Raw genomic sequence first — 22448 nt, forward strand, 5'->3', positions numbered from 1 at the left:
ATGAACCTCTTTTTTATGTTAATAATTATATATTTATAATTAAATATAGTGGTAAAGAAAAAAAAAGATTAGCTAAAATTTGTGCAAACTCATTGCAATATTATTTTAGGACTTGCTATTTTTTGTTCTTATATTTATTAGGAGCTCAGGTTTTCACTTTTCACAAGTGTTTTAAATATTGTATATTATGTTGATGAATATTTTATATGTTGATACACGTTTACTTACATTTATTATTAAATGTTTGCATTCAAAAAAACTGTTTTATTATTTTGGGCTTCATCATTAATTTAATGTTTTTGTCATGAACTTTAAAATAATACTTTTTTAGTTTTATTCAAAATTTTATTCTAAATTGAACATTTTAAGAAAATTAGGTAAAAGACAAAAAACAGCAGTATGCTGATTAGAATTTAACAATGGTAGTGGGTTATTTTCCTCTGTTCTTCACCCCTGTGTTCAGGAGCTCCCCAAGGCTCTGTACTCGACCCATCTAAACTTATTCCTCTTCACTCTGAGGCATTGAACTTGACCTTTTAATTACACACATCATGCCGAAGACTTATGCGCGGTTGAACAGGCTGATGTGCACCACTCTCATTTAGTCTCTTTTCTCGTAATCGAACTGATTGTCATGTAATTTGAGCTTGCACTTTGCATCTGTACTGCTGTGAGCAGCAGGGAATGCCTGCTGTCTCTGAGGACTCATTATAGAAGCATAATGAGATTGAAATTGCTCTTTTACAGAAATTGTTTTGCCCCACAATTTTGTGTGTATAAGATTGTGGGTAATATCCTGAATGTAGTCACCATTATCTCTATTGTGGAATTAGTGTATTTAGCATAAAGGGAGGGAGGATTTACTAATGAGCACGTGAAATATTTTGGCCACATGAATTTGTGTTTGGCAGCATTTGCATGTTCATGATTTAGCTCTGAGCAGAGGCACACATTACCATTTAATTATTGGAGCATTTTTTTCTTTAGATTGCATAAGCTTTGAATCTGTTTACATTGGACCTCTTTAATAAAACATGCATTGCCTCATATGAAATGAATGAAGCTCTGTTGCCTCTTGTAAAAGCTCTGTGTATTTCAACTCACAAAGCTCTTACCGTATCAGAGGAACGGCAGCACTTCAGACAGTAGAGATTTAGGCGGTAGAAACAGATAAAATGAAGAGAATAAAACTTTGAGATGAGATTAAGAGAGTCTCATAACGTCTTAAGCCCTCAGCAGCCCTCAGAAGTTTCTTCACATCTGTTCTTTTCTCTCAGCGTGTGCCTTTTTTTGAGAGTTGTAGTGGTTTCTTTTTAAGGTTGAGAGATGTTTGTTTACGGTTTTCTTCGCTTCACAGCCACACTGTAAAAGCATGATCTAAACCCCAAATTTTAGCTTTTTCTACCAGGTTTCTAGATGGTTATAGAAGTGGAAATGCAGAAAGAGTCAAAGGCGAAGGATATGGATGAGGTAACTGTCAGGACATGCTCCTCAGAAGACCACCGCTGTGTGAAACCTGCATTTTGCAAGTCGCCATCTCTGTTGGTTTCACTGAATCTTAAAATGTCCCCTGTTGTTGATATGAGTGGATAGAGGTGGCAAAAATGCATTGTTTTTAAAGGCAGGATATACTCAATGTTTATCTTTTAAAACAGCAAACAAAAAAATATGTGAGCGGTGCCAGTGCTAGAGTGTTTTGGGTGGTTGTCAGGGAATAGGGTAACTTATTATTGGTACTAATATTTCCAATATATGGCTCTGTTTTTCATTCATTGTAGTTTGTTTCTGCCTGCTTTATTGTCTGTCAAGCAAAAAAATGTAAATCTGCCTTGTGAAAATTGCAAAACAATTGCTTAGAAAAGTAATAACACCCCTCTCACCTCACTTATCTCTAACGCGCAATTTGAGGTATCATTATTGTCTGTAACACAAACTATTAACTAAGTGTTGTGGTTCCTGTTTTTTTTATCTTCCTCCCTTTTATCTTCTTAATCCCCAAACCGTTCATTAAAAAAGTTGAACAGTACAGTTACTGGAATCCTATCAGTTTTTCATGTATGTGTTCAAAGCAGCGGAGTTATTAAGTGTGGAGTGGATTAGTGTGTGTGTGTTTGTGGGAGAGAAGGAGATGAGCGAAAGAAGTTGTGGCAGCATTGATTTAGTCATAAAACAGAGGCTTGTGATGTCTCTTCAGACAGTAGAGATGTCCCCCCCCCCCCACATATGCTAGTCTCTCCTTCCGTTATCCACCCCCTGTCCCTCATTATAGACACTAGAAGACCACTTCAAGGTTCAGCTGTTTAGAGGAAGAACAGACAGGCATACTTGACTAATGGAGAGGCTTATTTGTCAGTTCCTCTGCAAAATGATTGTTGACGGTTTTAATAATTCATAGTGATTTGTGCATGGGTGTTGCCGGTAATGTGTATGCATGTGTGTGTGGTAGATTGGCCTGCAGCAGGAGGACCTGATAGATATCTCATCTGTTCTCCACAGCATTAAGGGGTCCTGCCGCTATTATCACACTTACTCTCTCACTCGGGCCGGTCCTGCTGCGGAGCAGGCTGCCAGGTGTTTTATTGACGAGTCATGTCACTGGCCTGGTGGCTTCACTTCTGCAGATAGCTTTCAGATAAAAGCAGGACAACTGAAATTGCTCTGTTATAGGTAAACAAGCAACTGACTGAAATAGTTACACTTTTGTGGTTTCTGTTGAGGCAATAATTAAACATGATATCATAAGATGTCCTTTGTTTCTCTCTTCTGTATAAAACATTGGAAATCCAATTAAGTTGGAAAATCAGAGTCAGTTGAGTGAATCAGTTTGGACAGTTTATGTGAATAAACCCTTTTTTTGTTCATTGATTCAAAATTCAGCTGGCTGTATTAAGCCCAGTGTGTCTTGTAGCACTGAAGTTTGATTAAGTGAAAATTGTTATATACTGTTGTTTTTATTGTATTGTGCTTTTATTGTATTATTGTTGTACTTTTCATATTACCTCTATAATATATACACTTATATATTTATTTTATAATATATATATTTTTTTAATATCAATAACTTCCTCATAACTGACACTAACCACTAGGCCGTGGCTCCAACAAAAAAAGGTGCAAGTGCCCTTTTTTCATGCAGATGGAATTTTTGAAAAGCTCTTCTGTGTATTGATTACATGTCATCCGCTGTGGGCTGTTTTCTGACTGACAGCCGATTGATGTAATGACAGTATTTATGGAGGAGGGTGTGTGAATGTAGGTCAACAAAAAGTGAAAGACAATAGCAAGCAACGATGAGTCCTACAGGTGTCAGGAAGCATAGAAGAATGTCACGCCGGCCGTTAGACGTGACAGGTGCTTCCACGTTCTTCTGAACCACACACGCCTTCGAGGGCGTCAACTGCACTGTGCTGGAAGTGTTTGCAGGGTTGTGTGGTACAGATTGAGGTTGAGCTATAGTTATAGTGGGCATGATACTCATACAATGGCCCTCCTCTAAATATAGGTATCTTAATTTTATATTTTTACATTGCCATTCAGAAGTCTGGCCTCAATAATTTTTTTTTAAGAGAAATTAGCCTAATAATTTTATTCAACAAGAGCCCATTAAATCAAACAGTAAAGACATTTATAATGTTTTAAAGGATTTTTATTTCATATTTTATTTTGTGTTAATCAAAGAATACTGAAAAAACATTTATACAGTCCCAACTTTTTAAAGCGATTCAGTGCTTGAGTTTCCAGAGAGCATGAAGGGTGCTTGAATGTACTGGTTGGAGGTCTCTCTCCCTCTCTAGCTGTTGCTTTTTTTGCTGTAATGCTAAAGCTGTTAATCAAACCAATGCCTGATCTCTGCACAGCCATCACATGTGCAAGTACCTTTATGACCCCACACTTGACACTCCCTGATGAGGACCTTTAGACCCAACTGCAATGAAGTACTTTACGAGATCATACTTCATTAACACTAGCGGCATAGGCCAGATGTTTTTTATGAGCTAAAAATGATTGTGTTTTGAAATAGCTTTGTAGTCATAGATGTTATAGAAAACATTAAGCGATATTTCTCTTATATTCCAGTGGGATTGGATTCTAATAACAGTCATTGTGAACCATAGTTCATTTTGCAATCTGCCAATAATGTGTGAGTATCGACTGACTTTGCTCACAGAGGTCAATTCCGGTGGCCTTTTAACACGATGTTGGAGTATGATAGAACTTAGATGTTACCTCTCGTACAAAACTCTTTAAGACCTGCAGACTTGCTTCATGCTTCCATTTGGGACATTCTGGACATGGAGAAGCAAAAATGCAGGAAATGGAAACGCATCCCTGACTGAAGCACTCAACAGCAGACACGTGGCACCATTCTGAGCTGCAACATTGTGCATGTGTGTGTGTGTGTTTCAGTGTGTATGGGAGGTGGTTATTAGAGGTTTCGACTGAAAATCCAGACAGATTGCTTGAATGTAATTGAAGGCTGAAAATAAAGGCTCCCCAGGGTCATTTCCCAGTTTTTCCCTCCCCTCCAGATGAGCTCGGATGAACCCCAACCCCAGCACTCTACCATTATCTGCAATTACCATAAAATCATCTGTGTTCAAATTCAGCACTGTCATCCTCCATCTCCCAATAACATATTATGTTTTATGGGGTTTCATTCAGAAAGGCAGGAGTCATCCGGTTCACAGAGCATGCACAGGAAGAGTTCACAGAGATGATGTTAGGAAGTCTGACTTTCTTTGCTCTGGCCACAATGAAACACCAGGAAAAGTAATGCAGAGCAGCATTTCTAATGCAAAAAATACTATTTATTTTATTGTATTTTATTCCTGTCACTGCTATTTTATTAATCTTACTAAATCTTACTAAAGTTACTCAACAGGTTCACTCTATGTCTCATATGACCTGAGCAAAACCGAAATTATTAGGCTTTATGCTGCTTTTAGAACAGTCACATGGCTCTTATGTGAGCCCAGAATCACTATTTCTGTTCCTTTCCCTTTAGCAACCTCTCCCTTAATAAACACAAATGTGTAGTTTGGTTTATTTGTGGTGTTTTCTAAGGCAAGCATCACTATTATTATTATTATTATTCTCGATTCTGCACTATGCACATGACTGATACCTCAAATCATGTGGCTTGTTGAGGATAAGCATATGTTATTACTTTTCTAAGCGATCAGACATATTATTTTCACCTGGCAGAGGATAAATCTCATAGACTTTAAAGATTGGAGTCGAATCATATCTGCAGACTAGAATATCATAGATACATTGACTTGGATCAACCTTTAATGAAAATAGAAAACAGTTGGCACGCCTTGGATCAACCGTTCCAGTCACCCTACAGCTTCTTGGTGGTTTCTTGTTGCATTGGACTCTAAAACGACTAAAGAGAAATAACAATTATAAAGAGAAACAGGTTTCTAGAATATACTGTTCCAACATATTTTTTGCCCATGTAGCTGTTTTGTAAAGTACTTGCAGAGTAATTTAACATATCCCAGATTAAGCTCCAGCTATATCCCGCTGAGCTGTGGTGTTGTGTGAGGTAGAGATGTGTCCTATGGAGTCCTGGCTCTGTTCATGCGTACCCCCGCTCCTGTCGATAAGAGGTGAGGCACATGAAAAAAAAAAACACATCCACCCCAGCAGCGCAGAGGGAATTAGCATACGTTAGTTGCCTGCAGGGCCGAGATTATTGTTCTGTCTTAAATTCAATTTCTTCTGCCTCAGGACATGCTTCTGTACTAGGATTAACTCTCTGTGTGCATCTGTCACTCAGTGTCCTCAAAGGTACACTGTCTCCTCCCTGGCTTTGTGGTTAGCTTGTGACATGTTATCAGTCTGTACTGCATGGATCGGGTTTAAATGATTCACGGACATGGCCGGGAACTGCTGTGTGTGTCAGAGGTGTTGAAGCTTAAATGATCGCTGTGAACTGACAGTCAGCACATGAGTATCTCTAGGATTCATCTGCGTAATGGTGCAAACTTTCTGAGCGGTGTAGATGTTGAAATATTATAATGTAGTTCTTGTGTGACCCATAATCTCTAATTTTCTGAGAAAGTGATGAAGCAAGCAGGTGTGAGTGCTTGATGTGGTATGCATGTTGTCTGCTGGTAATGGATATGTCGGATGTTAGTGATTCGAGTTATATGTGTAAACGTTCTACAGACATGTGAGCAGGTGGGTTTCAGTTATACAAACAGAATCTATTGAGTCTGATTTAGAAACAAATGACTCTTATGAGTCATTAATCAATAAAAAAATTGTATTGTACTGTATTGTATCATTATCGTGTTGCAAACTTTACATTTGCAAAGTTAAAAAGCCTTTATTAACATAATGGCTAAAACTCACTTCAAGTTCACACTGATGCATTTTGGCCTTCAGCCTTCCTCAGAGTGTGTCAGGTATCAAATGAATGACAATTGTAGGTATAATTAGTCTGAAACATTAGGAGAAATCACAAGGGGGGCATATAACCTTGTTAGCGTTACAAAGTATGGAAGAAAGATGGAGAAAACAAAAACAAAAAAAGAAATCTCTTGTTAGATTACATACATCTTTACTGTTACTTTATTTAATTGTTTATGAAGAAAAGTAGTCATTTCTTTTAAAAGAAAAAAACTGACTCCAAAAATTTGAATGTATGGGTTTATTACTTATTTATTTACTCATTTATTATTCATTACTAATAAAAAGCAAGCCCAGAGTCAGCCCATCTGGACTGTTTTAGTTGAGCTTGCCTTTCTCCAGTCTGACACCTAATATATATGAATCCCTCAGCAGTTTCAGTATTACTGCATTAAACGGGATGATAAAATGGGCAGTGACTCGCAGTATTGAAAACTTGAAGACTTAGAGGTATCAACTGAACTGAAGTTTATGGAGAGAAATGTTCTCTGGTGGGTTCATCAGAGACTTATAACGAAATAAAAGGATCCCTTCGGCTAAGTTAGGCTGAAAAGAGCTTTATTGCCTATATCCGAGGCGAATACCACTTAGATCTTTAAAGTTTTTCATACTGGTTAATCACTGACAGTTTTGAGCTGTGATTATGACCAATGCTTTATAAAAACTAGGAATAATCAGGATTCTGAAATAAAATACACCTCCATATTTGACCTCTGGTTCTCATCTGCCAGTTTCTCCCTTCTCCCACCGGTTCTGCTTCACTGCTAACGTGCTAATTGCTTTGTCACAGTTATGTTTTGACAGGAAGCTACAGTGATGTAGCACACTAATTAATGGGCCTCAAAATAAAGCCTAATTTAGACAAGAAATGCAAATGTGACACCGGGGAAAGAAATTGTTGTCCAGAGCATGACAGTTGTGCCAGAATTTCGGCAACACTCCTGGGAGCTGCAGGTGCCCAATTGCTGCTTTACAAAACACCACTGTAAATCCTGAAAGTTGGTATGTGTTTGTTGTGCCTCAGAGGGGCTAGTTATCTACTGCTTGCAGCCCAGTTCCTCTTGACCTCACTCGGGCTGAGTGGCCCTGTGTAATTGAGTGCAACCTGAAAAGTTGTTCTGAAAGGTGGGTTATCTGCCCGCTCTAATCCCACAGGAGAACAGCACAGGGGAGGAAGGGGACAAGCCCCTGAGGGTTGGAGTCCCTGTCTGCCAACCACGAGGCATTATGGGAAAAGTCACTTAGGGACATAAGTTTGAAAGTCTCAATGACTTTTGGCACCTAAAGATGGTGTAACTCATTATATTTGTTTGCATGTCTGCTGCACTGTTCTATAAATTACCCAAAAGTCACATGTGTAAATATAAAGATGTTCAAGGTTAACCAACGATATCTGACAACCAATTCATATGTATTTTACAAGATGGGTAATTCGTCTGAATTCGTACGACCTCAATCGTAAGATTTTTTACAATTTGTCTAGACCCCGGTGATGGGTAGGTTTAGGGGCGGGGTTAGCTGTAGGTCATTCGTACAAATTCATAGGAATTGTGCAACTCATAAAATATATACGATTTAGCACAAATCATATGAATTTGTATGAATGAGGTCGTACAAATTCATACGAATTAGCCACCTCGTAAAAAATTGTCGTGAGGTTACGAATTGCCATGAGGTTAACATAAGAAATAGGAAAAGTACTAGTATACGTTTTAAAGCAGCTGATATTGCATGTATGTTTGAAGTATGAAAGACTAGCATAAGGAATTGGATCAAATGATTTAAGCATTTTTTGTGAACCAATTGAAGAACGATTAGTTTGACAATCAGACATCAGCTGCATCCCACTTATGTAATTAATGCAATATATGAATGAACTACAAACACATGAAACATAGTGATTTGACAGAAAACCAGCAATTGTATAATATAAAACTCAGATCATCTCTGTTCTGTTGGCTGGAGTCCAGTGAGCGTTTGTTTTCTGGTGTGACTCCAACATGCCCCTTCAGACCACCTGCATCAGATTGCACTGTATCCTCATGCTGTTTGTAGGGAGACGCATATGGCACATTAACTTCCAGACAAGCTCAAGGACAAGAAACTCACTCAATAGAGAATGTTGAGAGTTCACTTTTCTCTGTGTGTGTGTACACTTGCACTGACTGCTGATTTCCTGTCTGTTTAATGTACTGACCCTGTGCTCTCGCTTTTGTTCATTTCATTCTCTTGCAGAAGGAACCTCACCAAGCTCTCGCTGATCTTCAGTCACATGTTGGCCGAGATCAAAGCCATCTTTCCAGGTGGACAGTTCCAAGGAGATACATTCCGCATTACCAAGGCTGACGCCGCCGATTTTTGGAGAAGGTATTTTGGCGAAAAGTGAGTTTGAACAGTTTTCTTCTCATTTCAAGATCTATCTGCCAAATCAGATCTGATTTTTCCTGTTTTCATTATAGCTCCAATCAGTTAAAGCTCTTTATCATGGAGAAATACCTTTTCTGTTTTCTATTTAGCAGCGAGTACTGCTCTTGAGCCAGGCCTGTGATTTGGCATACATCTGCACACTAAACCAGACACGGTGATGGCTTTCTTTGCTGCTGTAGTTAGCTTTTGAGAGGTCACTGGTTAGTTGATTTGTTTGTTTTTTTTAAGTGAAAAAAAGTTAGTGACGTGTGGTCATGGTGTTCCATACTCAGAATTTGTGCTCTGCATTTAATCCATTCAAGATTACCACAGAGCACCACTTTTTTCAGGCTTACTAAAGGGGTCATATAATGCAATTTAACTTTTTCCTTTCTCTTTGGAGTGTCACAAGCTTTTGGTGCATAAAGATATGTAAAGTTGCAAATACTAAAGTCTCAAATTCAAAGAGATATTCTTTATAAAAATGTAATGTCAACAACGTCTACCTAAAAAGGCTAATTTCTAACACGCCACAACATGTCTATGTCTCTATGTGGGAAGACTTGCATAACGCCTCCCAAATGTTCACGCAAAGAAATAAGACATTACTTTTATTGATTTTTGAGCAGTGTAGAGTAGCACTTGTTTTTTGATGTTTCTCTGATCACAAATGCGGACATGGTTTTATGTTTACGCAGCACGATACGCAACACAACGCGTAAAAAGACAGTATAAGTCATTATTATCAGTAATTATTTCCCCACTGGATGCAACAAATGCCTCGTTTATGATGGGTTTTATATACTGAGATACATACTGTATATCACATTTCAGCAAAAATATACTGCAATATGATTTTTTGGCCAAATTGCCCAGCCTTACTGCCAGCATACAGTATAAATATAGCTAAAGAAAGAGATAAAGTTGTGACAGTTCATGCTAGTCAGTAAGTTTGGATAGAGGGTTGACAATTGATAGAAGGTAAGGTATTTTTTGTAGTAGTAATGTTTAGGTATTGGGTTGGGTCAAGGGATCTAGAATATGGTCATATCCAATGGTCTCCCTCTAGAAAATTGTGCGAAATATGCGTTCTGTGTGAACGGCTTGGTTTCAGTTTTGATGGAAACAAGATCTTCTCCACATTGATGTCCATGTTGATGTCTTCAATTGGCTAACACAAACCTTATAATGCAATGACACTTACATCGTCATCGCATCTCTGTGCACCGTCTGCATTATGAAATATTCGTTATCCACGTGCAGGCAGTTTTTTGAAGGCTGTACGGATGGTGTGCATACGCGAGGTGAATGATATTTATTTTAAATTTGACTAATATTCTAAATTAAAATAAATTCTGACAACCCAGTGCACACAAACTCCCAGAATACTTACTTCCCTATTGGTTAAAGTGTTTACTTCCTTTTAATTATATTTTTATTAAATATTTATCTATTTGTGAAAAATACTTCATCTAAGTATGTTTATTTTACTATTTTTTAAAAATCCGTTGTCAAATGATGTCTTGAATAGTAATTCAAATAAAAACAAAAACAAATTATATCAGCTTTATATCGGCTATCGGCCAGCCTGCTTTTCAAGATATTAGCATCAGCTGTCAAAAAACCAATATCAGCCGACCACTAGTGTTCCCTAATCTAAAGTCTTATCGAAAATCTATAGTTGGCATCAAAAAGCTAAGAATGTGTAGTATTATTATAATATAATATAATATAATATAATATAATATAATATAATATAATATAATATAATATAATATAATATAATATAATATAATATAATATAATATAATATAATATAATATAATATAATATAATATAATATAATATAATTGCAGCTGTTGATGACAGACTAATGTATAGAGAGAAAGATGGCAAACTAATATATATATATATATATATATATATATATATATATATATATATATATATATATATATATATAGAGAGAGAGAGAGAGGGAGAGGGAGAGAGAGAGGGAGAGAGAGAGAGATAGATAGAGCGTTAAAGTTATAACAGTTCATAGGTGTGTGTATGCGCATGTGTGATTGAATGTGTTGGTTTTGCACTCTATGTTTTAGAGTTTCACCCTGTCATTGCTGTGTTCTTTTGTTCTGCATCATGTGCATTTGTAGACTGTAGAGAATTGTTGTGTTTTTGTCGATTTCCCTTTCATTTCCTATGGTCGGTCATTTTTGACCAAAGACCACAAGTGGGACAATTTTTTTAAGACCACATAGCCCTTCTCGAATCATGCCTTATTCTTTATTTGTTTTATTTTGTGTGTGTGTGTTCACATTCCAAATGGCCTAAAAGTCACCAAGTGTCGTACCATTCTGATGAAGCTGTGATTTTTTAAAAAATTGCTTCCATTGTCCTCATTTGTAAGTCGCTTTGGATAAAAGCGTCTGCTAAATGTAAATGTAATGAAATGGCACTTATAATATCTTGATGACATTTAACAAAAATAGTGATGATATTTTTAGTGCAGTGGCTGTATATCTTGTGTGTTGCTGTGAACACTGTTGCCGTAACTTTCATTTTGATTGTATGAGTTTTTTTCCCAATAATTATTCTTTTACTGTGAGGTTATTTTTATTGCTTCCTCTGATAGGAGAAAAAAAATCTAGTAATAATAAGGAATTCATCTGATTTCCATTCCAAGCACAGGACTCAGGTCTTCTGTGTGCAGATCTCTCTAGATCTTTAAAAGGTGTTGTCCATTTGCAGATTGCCATGTTTAATTCATTTGCAATCTCTGTGGCTGCTGCATATTTTATCTCTTGTTTAATCCAACAAATCAGAGAGTTAAAGGAAGTGTGAACGTGTGCACTGACACAGGCGTGTTAGGGACGGAAAGGCCTCATAATGGGGCAGGTGTGATCATCTATCCCAGAGAGGAAGAGCAAGAGAGATTGAGAGACGGGAAAAGACCGGCGCAGTCTCTAGTGTGTATCTAGTTACCGCTCTGATATATTATAGATTATTATAAAGGTCTACTTCCCGCTTTGTACAGAGGAAGTTTGCATGAGTCACTGATACGAGAAGCAGAGCAGGCTTCCTTCAGCTGTTCTATCTCCGTTTCTCTCACTCCCATGTATGCGTGTCTGTGCATGTTTTGTGTATTGAGATTAAAAATTTTAATTGATTTCGGTGGACTGTTTTTTTTTTTTTTTATATTAACATGCAGTGAAGTACAGTAGTTTTGGCTGCTACAAATTCAGTTTAGCCATTATACACGCTCAGAAAATAAAGTACATAATTGTAACTTTAGGGGTACAATGGCTTGTCACCTTGGCATATGCTTGGGAACATACATGTACCTTTTTGACCCTCATGACCCTTTTGTCCAATAATGAGCCCTATGGGGTACGTTAGTGTAGATTGTACCTTGGGGGACAGAAATGGACTCCTACTGTACCCCTATTTCTGACAGTGTAGGAATCAATTAAACTTTAAAATATAGTAAAATAGAAAACAATTGTTTTAAGTAGTTTCACAATGTTAGTGTTTTTTTTAATTGTATTTTTGATCAAATAAATGCAGCCTTGGTGAGAATAAGAGACTACTTTCAAAAGCATTAAAAATCTTACTGAACCCAAACTTTTGAACAGTAATGTACATTTCTTTGTAAGATATAATAATCAAATATTATGACAACCTTTTCTTTTCAAGAACTTTATTATTTTACTGAGTTTTTTTTTCTTCATTATGATTCTGCATTTTTGACTTTCAAATAACAGAGAAAAAAACTGCTCATCATAGAATTAATTGTGAATTGAATATTCAGTGTAGTTTCGAATACATTATTAGATAAGACAAAAAAAGCATCATGCCATTATTTCTTTTGATGTCTTTTTGATTTTTTTAAACTTTTTTATACCGATTTTTAGACCATAAGCATTCATATGTAAAAAAAGACTTGTCACTGCGGTGATTAATGTAGCAGGACAGATTGCTCTGAGACTAGAAAGATAATATCAGACCTTATAAGTTCTCTCTCTCTCTCTCTCTCTCTCTCTCTCTCTCTCTCTCTCTTGGTCTCTGTCTTTGTGGGTCTCTTGATAATGGAATTTAATGCTTTTACTTCGAGTAACCATAGAATGGAATAAACGTGAAGTCACCTCCCCCTCTCTCATCTGAACACTGTTTTCTGATCAGCTTCAGCTCTCAGTCCTAGGGACACAGATGCATTAGGCATGCAGTATTTGGTGTGCAGATGATATAATGAAGGGAAAATACGATCTATATGCTCCTCTGCAGTAGCAACAGGAAGTCTTGCTCACTGTTTCCTCATTATCAGTTCATATTAATATCTCGCAGTTTTGCTGACTGATGGGTTGAGGAGAGATTTGTTTTCAAGCTAATTTTCCTTATTAATCTCCTTTTGTCCACTGAGACTCATTTCAATCTCTCGTTTAAATTTTGTAAGTGGCCAGTGGCCAATAGGAGCATGGTTTCCAGAGGGAACACTGAAGGTCACTGGCTGAGCTGCCTGTTTTCTGTCTTACTCGGGCGGCAGCTGTTTAGTGAATTAAAGTAATGCACTTGCTGATTTTCTTCTGATAGCACAGGGGATTATCACACGACCAAATAGCCCCAGAGCAAGCACTCAGGTTTAGTATTTTGCCCAATTTGATTCTCTTGACGGACAGCATGAATTGGTGGAGGCTTTTTGGAGCCTGTTTTAACAGATGTGGAAATAATTCCCCTGCCTCGTGACCTGCCTCGCTCTGACTCTTCACTTCTTCGTTCTTTTATTTATTAGCATGATGGTATTATGCATATGTCTCTACCTTTCCTGCTACTGTAATTGGCATGGACACAGTCCTTAATGAGATTCCTTTTTGTGTCATCCATTGAGAGAATGAGTCTTGAGTCTTCTCTAATTTAAGAGGTCAGCTATTCTAATAAATGTAATTAAACTAGATCTTGTCATCACAAAATCAAGCTCAGCTTACCCGTCCAGCTACAAGTTGACAATATAAGGAGGAAAAGAAGGATCACTTGTAGAAAAATGACTTGTAACCCTAATTTTTGCAGACTTGGAGGTGTATCATATGGTAAACTCAAAAGATTGATTCATTGTTTTCTTTACTGCATCATTTGGAAGTTTATCAGAGGCTAGAGTGAGTTTCATTATTCCTGGTGATGCATCACCACTTTTGAGCTGTTTCGCTGTGGTTGCTGATTAATACAAATATAAAACACAAAGTTTCTCTGGAAAAAGTGGTCAATTCCATGCTGAACTGCAGTGTAATCATGCTGTAGATGCATAATGCGCAGATCTCATGACATGATGGAAATGAGTTTGAATTTGAGATGATAAAGGTTAGAGAAATCAACCTACATATGACTTAGAATTTCCTCTACATGATAAACCTAGGGAATTTGAACATGGAAAACACTGAACAGCACCTTTAAAGTGTTGGTCAGATTTTATTAAGATTTCTGTCTCTTATGCCCACCATGGCTGCATTATATTTGTTCAAAAATACTGTAAAAACAGTAATATTATCGGTTTCTATTTTGATTTGAAATGTAATTTACTTATGTGATGCAAAGCTTATTTTTCAGCGGCCATTACTCCATTCTTCAGTGTCACGTGATCCTTCAGAAATCCTTCCGATTTGATTTTTGCACTGAAGAAACATTTCTTATTATTAATATTTTATATCTTAATATGTTTGTAGAAACTATGATATCTTTTTTTTTTGTTGTAAAGTTATACATTTATTTACTGTCGCTTTTGGTAAATTCTATGCATCCTTTCCGAATAATAGTATTTATTTCTTTTTAAAAATCAGATTTTATTGAAAGAACGAGTAATAAATAAGAAATATAATATCTAATAATATTTGCTTCTAAAAACATGTTAGCATTCAAAATAAAGCTTCCTATAAGATGACCTGGGACAACAATTAAATAAATAATTTAGTGGTCATTATATAAAAATAATTTCTCAATCAGAATCAGTTAGTCCAGTGAATCACCTTTTATTCAAGTGCAATAGAATTCAAAAGGAAGTCATCTTTTAGATAATTGGTTAAACGTGTGTGTTGAAAATTAACCAGCAGGCCACTGCCCTTTCTAATAGGAAGGTTTTCTTCATTAACCTGCTTCAGTGTGGAACTTCCATGCCATTGTTTCTGACATCCAGATGACTCACTCTTCTCTTTATTGTCCTGATCAACAGGCTCTGATCCTCATCTTGTATCGCTGTCATTACTGTTGTGTTTTAATCCGGAACAGTTTTTACTTCCTGAAAACCTCAGGTTACTTGCGAAACAAGAATGTTTCTGGTTTTGGTCCAAAGCTTTCTGAGAAACAGCAGCCAACAGGAGTCACAGGAATGATTGGTAATGCTTTCTTGTCAGAATGAAGTAGTATGAATAGTAGATCCTCTGTTATTAGTGTGAAAAGTCTCTTTTGTTGTCTCACCTGAAGGAACGATGTGACGTTACCCTGAAGTGAAGATTTGTGTGCTAACCAAGAAAAGAGAACAGGCTTTTAAGAAGCTCTGATATTGTTTTTTTCTCCTTCCAAGAGTGTGTTTGTGTCTGAAAGTGTTTATTGGTCAATTTGTGTCGGTCAGTGTTTATGAAACTGTTCTTCAGAGTCGAAGCAGAGCGTGGGAGGCACTTTTCTCCACATGCTCTGCTTCTTACCTAAACCTCCATTTTGTGGCTGTTACAGACCACCAGAGGAATATGTACAACATTTTTACAGTATGTGAAGAGAGTTTAGAGATCTTCATAAGCACGTATTCAGTAAGAACTAGTGTTCTGGCATGCCACAACATTGCAGAACCTCTGTTTGTAAAAACCACAGAAATATGCATTTCCAAAGAAATGTGATAAACTTTCACTGGAGTGTTATTTATTATTATTAACTCTGTATTATATCAGAACAACAAAGCAACAAGATAACAACCACTCATAATATCCAAGCAACTGCATAGCAACATACTAACAATGACCCCAAAATTCTTAGCAACCACATACCAACAAAACAGCTACTAGGATCACCCTAACAACTGCATAGCAAGAAATAATAATAATAGACTGCATAGCAAGATGCTAATAGCTACCAAGAACACCAACCTGCTCACAACTACTCAAAACTCCCAAGCAACTGTATAGCAACTAGGGCTGTGAATCTGTGGGTAGACAGCGCTTTGATTCGAGTCACGATTCATATGTTTTCTATTCGATTCAAGAACAATTTTAGCTAAATTAGAACGATTCAATTTGAATAGATTCATAATTAAATTGTTCGATTTGATTATAATGATTCAGTTCTTCATTCTTTAAAGGGATAGTTCACCCAAAAATCATAATTATATTATTAATAACTCACCCTCATGTCGTTCCAAACCAGTAAGACCTCCATTTATCTTCGGAACACAATTTAAGATATTTTAGATTTAGTCCGAGAGCTCTCAGTCCCTCCATTGAAACTGTGTGTACGTTATACTGTCCATGTCCAGAAAGGTAATAAAAAAATCATCAAAGTAGTCCATGTGACATCAGAGGGTCAGTTAGAATATTTTGAAGTATCAAAAATACATTTTGGTCAAACAATAGCAAAAACTACGACTTTATACAGCAGTGTCTTTTCTTCTGTGTCTGTTGTGAGAGAGAGTTCAAAACAAAGCAGTTTGTCATATCCGGTTCACGAACGAATCATTCGATGTAACCGGATCTTTTTGAACCAGTTCACCAAATCGAACTGAATCATTTTAAACGGTTCGCGTCTCCAATACGCATTAATCCAGAAATGACTTAAGCTGTTAACTTTTTTAATGTGGCTGACACTCTCTCTGAGTTAAAACAAACCGATATCCCGGAATAATTCATTTACTCAAACAGTACAGTGACTGAACTGCTATGAAGAGAGAACTGAAGATGAACACCGAGCCGAGCCAGATAATGACTTGTTCACGAGTCAAGAACCGTTTCTGTCAGACGCGTCCGATTTTTCATTTTTCGGGCTCAGCTCGGTGTTCATCTCTCTCTTCACAGCAGTTTAGTCAGTGTACAGTTTGAGTAAATGAATTACTCCGGGATATTGGTTTGTTTTAACTCAGAGGGAGTGTCAGCCATGTTTAAAAAGTTAACAGCTTAAGTCATTTGTGGATTAATGCGTATTGGATACGTGAACCGTTTTTAAACGATTCAGTTCGATTTGGTGAACTGGTTCAAAAAGATCCGGTTACATCGAATGATTCATTCGCGAACCGGATATGACAAACTGCTTTGTTTTGAACTCTCTCTCACAACAGACACGGAAGAGAAGACAATGCTGAATAAAGTCGTAGTTTTTGCTATTTTTGGACCAAAATGTATTTTCGATGCTTCAAAAAATTCTAACTGACCCTCTGATGTCACATGGACTACTTTGATGCTGTTTTTCTTACCTTTCTGGACATGGACAGTATACCGTACACACAGCTTCAATGGAGGGACTGAGAGCTCTCGGACTAAATCTAAAATATCTTAAACTGTGTTCCGAAGATAAATGGAGGTCTTACTGGTTTGGAACAACATGAGAGTGAGTTATTAATGACATAATTATGATTTTGGGGTGAACTATCCCTTTAAGTGCATTCACCGGATTATTTAAATGCTTCCCCTAAATTAGCTGTTAGCAACACACTAACAACTATCCAGAACACCCTGGCAACCACATCACAAATACTGTAGCAATGACCTGGCAAACACATTTTCTACATTCAATTTCACAGGCGAGTGACTGAAGGATTTGATGGCGGATTCAGTTCATGTTTACAGCCCAAAGCTTTTGGATGTATTTCGAGAAGTCTAATCCCAGTGTGCATTTGTCTGTGCTCGTGTGATTCCAGAACAATAGTGCCATGGAAAATGTTCCGGCAGTGCCTTCACGACGTGCACCCCATCAGCTCCGGATTGGAGGCCATGGCTCTCAAATCCACCATCGACCTCACCTGCAACGACTACATCTCCGTCTTTGAGTTCGACATCTTTACACGTCTTTTCCAGGTAACCCCTAAACCCCTCACCTCCCACAGCCCCATTTAAGACTATTTTTGTCTCGAGTTCTCACCAATGCAAACATGCTTTAAATCGGCTCATTACAAGCTAACATTTAAATGTCAGCTACTTTCTAAAAACAGCTAATTGTAATAACGAAAGCGATACAGGATCGCCCTTGTTTTTCTCTCACTCCAGCATGTGTTGATCTACTCATTCTGAGGAGAAACCTTGTACACAGATGTCTCACAGATAACCACATTTAAATTGAAAACATCAAAAACGTCACAATGTTTTGTAGTCATCACGTCTGATGGAAAATAGCGCTAACACTGGGGATCACCTCAGCGAATGAGTGTTGAGTGGGAGGTTTGTTTTACGCAGAGGAATCCCGTAGTTAGAAAAACACACCTCATCCTTAACCACAACACACATGCTTACAAACCTGTGATTGAACAAGTCTTATTACGTATCGGCTAAAAAAACACCTACTTTTTTTGTCTACCTACTCGAGTCTGTGGTGCAAAAAATAAAAAAATTCCCAGATATGTGCTGGAAGGACCCACATCAATTCATTACTGTGAATTTGTTTATTCATGTGAGTATATCGGTGAGCAATTAGCCATGCTTCTAATTATCATGTGACTTTCCTCGGCTGAATCACAACACACGACCCCCGCTACCTTACAAAACTACACCCTACTCATCTGAACATCCAAAACTCTCTTTGTAGCTCTGCTGCAGATTTTTGGGAATTGCTTAAGTCTGGATTGGTTATGCTTGCATGGGGAAACAGCATAAACCTTTTTCCCCTACAGTATCCAAGTCCAAGCTGTTTTTCATTTAATTCTGATATGTCAAGATGAGTTTAAAAATGTACAAAAAAGTCTAAGCTCTTTAAGTTACTCTTAAATGTTATTGTATTAAGTCAGAGGTTTTCAAATTGCAGTCCATGAGCCATTAAAAGGTACTAGGAGGTTTGCAGAAAATTTGTGATCATATTGGTTTGTAGGGCTGTCAAAATGAATGTGTTAACCTTAAGAAATATTTAGAAATTAACTTAATAAAAAGTAAATGTTTCTCAATAATATGGCTTTATTGCAGTGAGAGTATAAAAACTAGTTGTATTATATTCATCATCATCATCATTATATTTGGGAGTCCTTAGAATCACAAAACCCTTCATTAGAAAATGCAATTCAAATCAAACAGCATCTGCAAATAAATTATGGTCGATATTTTCTTAGAACTATAGTAACTTCCCTTTTTTATTTTTAATGGATAAAAGCCACTTCCCCATTACCTTTGTGTATTAACTAGAACCATGTTCGATGAACCTCTGACAACCAGAAAGTTTTCTAAATACTTGTTTTCTTCTATTTAAATAGCATATTTATTAGTTTATCATTTAAAACACACTTCTTTTTGTGTGTTTGTGGTTTTCATCAAAATAAATTGCACATGGTTTAATTTTTTTTTAACATTTTAAATAGCACATTTTGACATTTTGAATAGCACATTTATTTATTTATTTTTTATTTAAAACACTTTTTTTTTTTGCTAAATGCAAATGTTTGAAACATGTTTGTGCTGTTCTTCTTTAAAATAAATATTGCAAAGATAATGTAATTATAATTATATAATGCATTTTATTGTATTTGTTGTATACTTATATTTGTTATATGTTTACTATGAAAAGTGTGTAACAATCAGGCATTTTTATCTGTGACTTTTAAGTGTTGGGATTTTTTGTGTTATTGTTGTAAATCCAACTACAAAGATAAGTTGTGTACCTAGTTTAGTTGGTGTGTCACAGCTTTGTTGATTTATTCGTCTGAAAGGTTGTAAAAATGCAGTGCACTGTATGCTGGCACACTCCAGATTACAGGCATCCTAAAACCACTACCTTTCTCTCTAATTCTTTTCTCTTTCCTGTAGCCGTGGGGCTCAATCCTGAGGAACTGGAATTTCCTGGCAGTCACGCACCCAGGCTACATGGCCTTTCTGACGTATGATGAAGTAAAGGCACGTCTACAGAAGTACATCAACAAACCTGGCAGGTACAGACTAGTCTGTGTGTAACTGGATGGCTGTAATAGACATACCATCTTTTTCTCCAGTTAGCTTATTACAGGAGGCTCTTTGTCTGTTTACTCCTCTCCGACTCTTGTTTGTCATTTCGCAGGCACTGGTCTAACATCTAAGATCAGTGTAACCTGGAAATGAACCCCTGATCTTTGCATCGGCTGCCTAGATTGTGCGGTACCAGTACGCTAAGGATGCGGGACAGTGCCGCAGGGAGACGGGTAGTTAAATCCAGTCTGTTTGGATTAGCTGATTAGAGAAATAGCATCACATCTGCGCCAAAACGACTCCGAGGTCCAGAGCCAGACGGCAGGCACGATTACACACTGGTTAGAGTCGTTTAATGCTACAGCAAGATAATAGCGAGGCCATAAAATAAAAAAACTTTATGGGAAAGGATTCCCACTGTTTGAGATGGGCCGTTTTAAAGGGCTGATGTGGGTTGGAGAGATGTGGCTGAACAAACAGAAGCAAGTCGAGGACGGTGGGTGGTCGAGCAGAACTGTATGCAAATACCAATCTACTGAAGGGGAGCAGCAGCTGTGTGTGTGTGTGGAGAGAAGGTAATGGCGGCACCCTAGGAGGCTATATGTGTTTCATGCTGAGTATCTACCCGTAACCGTCACCCGTAACCGTTGACAAGCCAGATGTCATATTCATGTCTGTTTATATCAGGGCAGTGTGGCACGAGAGGCAAGGGCTCATTAGTGCGGAAACACACACTCGCTGTCTCAGTGGTCACAGCAGCCCAGAGCTTTTTATGATCTGTGTGTGTGTGTTTGTGTGTGATGAATCTGAGGGTGTTGGTGACTTGGTTTGTTGTCCATAATCGTTTCCCAGTTTCTTCTCTCTAGACATCCATATTGCGGTCTCTGCCTACCAGAACCTGTCTGCCCAGTTCCACAGTGCAGAATAACCAGCCGAGGGAAGCTGAATTACACCAGGAAACAAAAACAGATATCTGGAAGTCTGTTCCTGAAGAATACCCTTGTTGCATGAAAGTAAATGAGGACTGAGGCTAATAAGCTCTAAAATTGGTTTTCTGAAGTCATATGATAGGTTTGTCATTATTCACTGAAAACCTTGATTTCTGTTTCATTTGTCTTCTTGGCATGTTCATGAGTATTGCTTGATCCAGTTCTCAAAATCATTGTAAATGAATTAAACCGATTCTGTTCTTGAGTTTGGTAATGTCAGTTAGGGGTGGGCGGTATGACCAAAATTCTGTTTCACGTTATGACTAATTTTATATCACTGTAACAATACACTTCACGATAGTTATGTAGTTACTCTGAAAATCTACAAAAAGGGCTTTATAGAATACATAAACTTTAAATACTTTAGAAATTAAAAGTACTTCACATTGTTTGATTTTTCAAAAAAAATAAATCCTATGTTATAGTTTTGCTCGTGTCCACATTGAATGCAATTCTGGTGTGTCAAAATTAACTATATACATAAGAGGTGGTAAGATGTCGATTTCTGTTCATTATGACATTGATATATAAACTGTTGGAGTCGAGTAAGCTGAATTCATAATGCTTCCTCCGTTGTGAGCCTGTGCGCTTCTCTAAACTGTCCGGTTGCTACACTGCTCAGGTGCACGTTAACTTTTGACACATTTGTTCCTACAATATCACGTTTTTAACAACCCTTTTGAAAATTTAATCTTTTGTGGATCGGATCCTCCTGATCTAACTGTTCATCTTTCTCCATTTTTCTTTGACAAATGGCACCATCTCCGTCTCACTTGTGCTGCTTGTGAGTTAACCACGCCCACTTATTTACATGTCGCGGTATACACAATTCAAAAATCGTTACGGTTGACAGTTTATACCATGGTAACGAAATATATACACTGCCATATGTCAATGGTTTACAGCTCACTGGAGGAGAAAATTTCAGTGAACATGATTTGAGTTTTCCCCAACAAGGAAATCATTTGACTTCGGAATTATTTTTAAATGTGTTTTTTTAATTATTATTCAAAGCTTTGGTCCCCATTCATTCTATTAGGATGGACGTTGTTTCAAAATTGAATTCTGACTTAAAATGAGTCTCTTAGACTATGATCTGTCCTGTGATAGAGCGGTTTGGTTTATCTATGGTCAGATTTCAAAGTAAAAAGCCAATTCTTTTTCAGTGTTGGTGTAGGTACTGCATTTGCCTAGCCTATAAATAAAAAGTGTCAAATGATATATATTATGCCAATGGTACACTGGAGCAGCTGTCATATTAAACAAAAGAGAGAGGAGAAAGAGTGACTGACAGAGAGATGAAGTCATTTGCAGAGAGTTGAGTTGAAAGAGTGTTAACGAGAGTTGGTGTCGAGCCTGTATGATTTTTTTTCCCCCTGTGCATGAAAAGCTCCATGTCCAGTGTGAAAGCAGCACAGTGGAGCATTATGGGATTAATCACATTTAACACAGAGAGCTCCATTCATCCCCAGCAGCTGCATTAGAAATAACTCTAATGTAATCAAGAAATCCTGCAACAATCCCTTATAGT

At 37.2% G+C, this 22448-nt stretch overlaps 1 protein-coding gene across 2 annotated transcripts in view; it reads left to right on the forward strand.

Moving 5' to 3' along the window:
* Positions 1-22448, forward strand: part of LOC132132517 (E3 ubiquitin-protein ligase CBL-B-like) — a 58726-nt gene that overhangs the window by 18798 nt on the left and 17480 nt on the right. For both annotated transcript variants that reach the window (XM_059544919.1, XM_059544920.1), the window contains exons 4-6: positions 8656-8802; positions 17708-17864; positions 19794-19915. In XM_059544919.1, coding sequence (XP_059400902.1) covers positions 8656-8802; positions 17708-17864; positions 19794-19915 — 426 coding nt within the window. The remainder of the gene's footprint in view (positions 1-8655; positions 8803-17707; positions 17865-19793; positions 19916-22448) is intronic.

This window comes from Carassius carassius, chromosome 49, assembly GCF_963082965.1.
Source record: "Carassius carassius chromosome 49, fCarCar2.1, whole genome shotgun sequence".
Lineage (NCBI taxonomy): Eukaryota > Metazoa > Chordata > Actinopteri > Cypriniformes > Cyprinidae > Carassius > Carassius carassius.